We start from the raw sequence: 4,712 nt of genomic DNA on the forward strand, positions 1-4,712 counted from the left end.
TGTGTGTGTGTGTGTGTGTGTGTGGCCAGCTCAGCCCACCAGGGGGCGGGGCTGGCTGGCATGTGGTGCTGGGGGATTGAACCATGGTCCCTGTGCTTTGCTTAGCTTGTTCTAGGTAGGTGCTTTAGACCACTGAGTCATCTCACCAGCCCCTCTATTAAGTTTTTTTAAAAAAATTATGTTTCTTTTACTGATTTGGAGCCTTTTTGTCTACATTGCCTCATTCTAATCCCTGAATCATCTTGCTTTTAATGATGGTTCAATTTGGCATTGTAATATGTATGCAAATATATTGCAGTACTGGGGAGTGAACTCAAGACCTTGTGCTTGCCACGCAGGCTTAAGCCACTGAGCTACCTCCCTGGCCCAAAACGTCACAAAGCATTGTAGTGTAGAACATGAGATGAGCCTAGACTGTAGACGATCACAGAACAAGGTACCTAAATAGTCATAGTAAGATTTTCAAATTAGCCAGATGTGGCATTAGTCTAACTGGGGTCTGACTGTTGACCTCTGACATGTTTGATACACAGTCAGACATATCTTTTCAGATGTGCTAGTTTGCTGTAGTAGCACAGTGTCACAGATGGGTTTGGGTAAAACCTAGGTAGGACTCTGTACTTTTTATTAGCTGTGCTTTCCCCTAGATTGTTTTACTCCTCTGAGCCTTGATGTCTTTAGCTAGAAAGCTATTAGTGCCTCATTTGCTGAAATAAAGACGAAAGGAGACAATGCATATGCGATTACAGCACCTGCTGATCCTAAAGAAAACTTAGTTCTGTATCAAGTTTTCTTGGCAGAGGAACTCCTAAAGCTGGGCCTTGTTTCTCCCCAAATAAGATCCAACTAGAGATCAAAACTGCCAGCCCCAATCAACCTGTTCTCACCTTTCCTCTCATTGCAGAGTAGCTGCCACAAGAGAATAGGGAGGTGTCATCCTCTGCACAACTCTGGCCGTCCCCAGGCGGTGGCCAGCTATAGATATTTTCTGCTTAGGTCTTACTTTCAAAGACACACAGAATTTGCACCAAATTATGCTTAACTCAAGATGCCCAGATTTAGTCCTTCAGTTTATGACTTAAGCACATTTTGGGTGAAAAGTTAGCACTTATGGGAAAAAGAGGTTTTTAATGTATTTGGTATAGGGTCTCACTGCGCAGCTTGGACTCATAGTGATCTGCTTTCAGCCTCCCCAGTGTTGGGATTACAGGCATGTGCCACCGTGCCCAGACTCAGTACTGGCCCAGTGCACCCAGGGGCGGGGCGGGGAGGGGGCAGCATGTGGTGCTGGAGATCAAACCCCAGTCCCTGTGCTTGGCTAAGCAGGCGCTTAGTCCACTGAGCTGTCTTGCCGGCCCTCGAAAAAGAGGTTTTTAAAAGAATTTTCTTACATTTGTTTTCTTGTTGGCAGGTCAGTGACCTGTGTGAAATGAATATTGATACAGTTCTGAAGGAGATAGCCAAAACTGTGCTGATTTCCTTGCCTGAAACGGGTGCTACCAGAGTAGAAGACATGCTGACCCTCAATGAGGTACGCACTTCTTACAATCTCAGAAACGCTCAGTCATTTTTCTCCTGGTTTTAACTACAGCATATTTTCCCTTAAGTCACCCAGGAACCTGGAATCACCATCTTTCCTCTCTTCCTCCAGCCAGTCTTAAGGCTTCATTGGTTCTTGCTTCTTACTCAGATTTTGCTTAAATTCTCTCCTTTTCCATACCTGCTACTCATGTCTTTCTTTTTAAAATATCAAAAAAATCTTTTATTTCTTTATTTGGTACAGGCTCTCACTACACAGCTTGGACTCGTAGTGATCCTCTTGTCTCAGCCTCCCAGTAGCTGGGATTACAGGCGCGCGCCACCACGCCCAGTCTCAATCACCATCTCAGCGTGCCCCAGGCGCTGGGCCAGCACTGCATGCTGGGGATCGAACCCCAGTTCCTGCGCCTGCCTAAGCAGAGGTTTTAGTCCACTGAGCTATCTAGCTGCCCCTGCTTTTACTTTTTCTTACCTAACTTTTCCTGTGTTTTCTATTTACTTAACTATTTCTGTAAGTTGTTTTTTATTCATTTTCAAACATGTCAGGTCTTTTTCTATCATCCTGTGTTTAAAAAATTTTTTTTTTCATGTGGGCATTTAGAAGGCATTTTAGCGTAATTTCACCACCTGAGAAAAGTTAAGGGTCTAATTCTGCCCTTAGCTTTTCCTGCCAACTCTGGCGGGGTGGGGGAAGGGTGGTTGTTTCTTTGTGATTTTCACATTTTGGGGTTGTATGTGCACTTGTGCCCCTTTGTGGCAGTTCTGGACAGCTCTAGGTGAGACCTTGTCCCTTATTAGTTATTCCTGTGTAGTGCTTAAGAGTTTCACATAAGTTAGCTTCTCCAAGCATAGAATTTCCAGAACTGCACAAGTCGTACAGTCGCAGGCCCTGAACTGACGTTAAGGGCGAGCTTGTGGTTGTACATTCCCAAGAAAGAATCTGCTCTCTGAGCCCGGAGCCTCATCCAGGATAGTTAACTCCTTGATAATCCACTTTTCCCTACTGATTTTTTTCCCCTATTGATGTCTCTGGTACCACATTGGGTATAGGAATGAGTAGGTACGAGTGATTTAGTCTTTTGGGATGAATGCAAGATTTTCCTTGTCATTTTTTTCTTTTTTCTTTTTGGCTATGGAAAAATGTCCCCATAACAGCTAGTTTCAGCTTTATTTTTCATGTCAGGTCCCTGTATGCACAAATCTTAGGTATGTTCTTTAGTATGTTTACAAATGCTGCATGCTGTACCTAACTCCAAGGTGAGGATACGGAGCACGCCCTTCTCTCCAGGTGAACCCTTGGGCTGTGTGCTTGGCAGCGCCCACCAGGTAATCTCACTGGACTCCTGGCTCTACAGGCTTTGGCTGTTTTTGAACTTTACATATGAGATAAAGCAGCATATCATCTTTGTCTTTCATTCCTTTTGCTTAATATTTTATCTGTGAGATTAATCTGCATTAATTTTTTTATTCTTATGGAAGTATAGTATTCATTATATAAATTTATTATAATTTATCCATTCTGTTGTGGGTATTTGGTTATAGCCCTGGGTTTTACATGGAGCCGCCTTCTTCCTCTTCCTCTTCCTCTTCCTCTTCCTCTTCCTCTTCCTCTTCCTCTTCCTCTTCCTCTTCTTCTTCTTCTTCTTCTTCTTCTTCTTCTTCTTCTTCTTCTTCTTCTTCTTCCTTCTCCTCCTCTTCCTCCTCTTCCTCCTCCTCCTCTTCCTCCTTCTCTTCTTCCTCCTCTTCCTCTTCCCCTTCCTTCCTTCCTTCCTTCCTTCCTTCCTTCCTTCCTTTCTTCCTTTTTTTTTGGTACCAGAAATCAAACTCAGGACCTTGCTCTTGCCAGGCAGGTGCTTGTGCCACTGAGCTATATTCCCAGCTCTGGAACATTATTCTTGTGTGTGAATTTAAGCACCAATTTTGGTGGTCTATATCCAGAAGTAAAATGTTGGGTGATAGATTATGAATATATTCAGTTTTAGCAGAGACTGTCTTTTTAGACTTTGTCTATTTGCACTAAGAGCTTGGAAGATTCGGGCATTGGATTTTTTTTTTTTTTTTTTTTTAAGAACCAGAGGTTGAACTCAGGACCTTGTGCTTGCCAGGCAAGCACTTACTCTACTGAGCCATCTCCCTGGCCCCTGGGTGTTGGATTTGATTTGTATGTTTCTTAACTTTTAGATTTTATTCTTACCCCATTCAGTGTGTGTGTGTGTGTGTGTGTGTGTGTTGTGTGTGTGATAAAACATGCTAACATATAATCTAGCAGTTTAACCATTTAAAGTAAACAGTTTAGCATTGAGCAGCATTGAGTGTATTTACGTTATATAACCATCATCAATATCTCTTTACAGAACTTTTTTATCCTTCTAAACTGAAACTCTGCTTATGTTAGGTAATAATTTTCCATTCCTCTATCCCTCAGCCATTGGTAATTTCCTTCTACTTTCTGAATCTAAGAATTTACCTGCTCTAGGTATCACACAGAAGTCAAGCTAGGGGTATAGCTCAGCGGCACGTCCTCTACCTGGCAAATGCGAGGTCCTGAGCTCAGTTTTACACACACACACACACACACACACACACACACACACACCCCGTATCATTTTTCCTTTTTCCTTTCGTGTTTGGTGCACTTACCATAACATTTTCAGTTTCCTTCTGGGTGATAGGTTCTGGCCCTGGTATGAATTGCTGAATTATTATGGTGGTCATCTAACATGGCTGAAGCCCTTTAAAACAACAGCCTGTCTTCTTAATGACCACCTTCCCCTTGTTCCCCACCCTAGCCCTGGATGCAGTTTCCTCTCACCCTTCCCACACATACAGGAGAGACCCCAGTCAGCTCCTTAGGTGTCACTAAGCCTGCCCCTCACACACCACCCCTCACAAAAGTCTGTGGAAGTCTCAGCTTTCTTTGTCTCAGGTCAAAGGATCCCCCCATCTTCCTCGGATTCTCTCCAAGTCATTAGAGTTAATAAAAGCTTTCTTTAATCTTTCCTATCTCTTTACTTTGCTGCCAAAAAACCTAACTCTGGGTGTGTAATATCCCATTGTATGTATAAACCACATTTTAAAACTCCATTTCTCTCTGTCTCTCTGTCTCTGTCTCTCTCTGTCTTTCTCTCTGTCTCTCTCTCTGTCTGTCTCTGTCTCTCTCTGTCTCTGTCTCT

At 43.2% G+C, this 4,712-nt stretch overlaps 1 protein-coding gene across 1 annotated transcript in view; it reads left to right on the top strand.

The window, feature by feature from the left end:
* Dnah8 (dynein axonemal heavy chain 8) overlaps window positions 1-4,712 on the top strand; it is a 313,541-nt gene that overhangs the window by 62,964 nt on the left and 245,865 nt on the right. Inside the window, exon 20 of the mRNA XM_004624185.2 lies at window positions 1,412-1,531. Within this exon, the coding sequence (XP_004624242.1) occupies window positions 1,412-1,531 (120 nt within the window). The remainder of the gene's footprint in view (window positions 1-1,411; window positions 1,532-4,712) is intronic.

This window comes from Octodon degus, unplaced genomic scaffold (assembly GCF_000260255.1).
Source record: "Octodon degus isolate 3935 unplaced genomic scaffold, OctDeg1.0 scaffold00005, whole genome shotgun sequence".
Lineage (NCBI taxonomy): Eukaryota > Metazoa > Chordata > Mammalia > Rodentia > Octodontidae > Octodon > Octodon degus.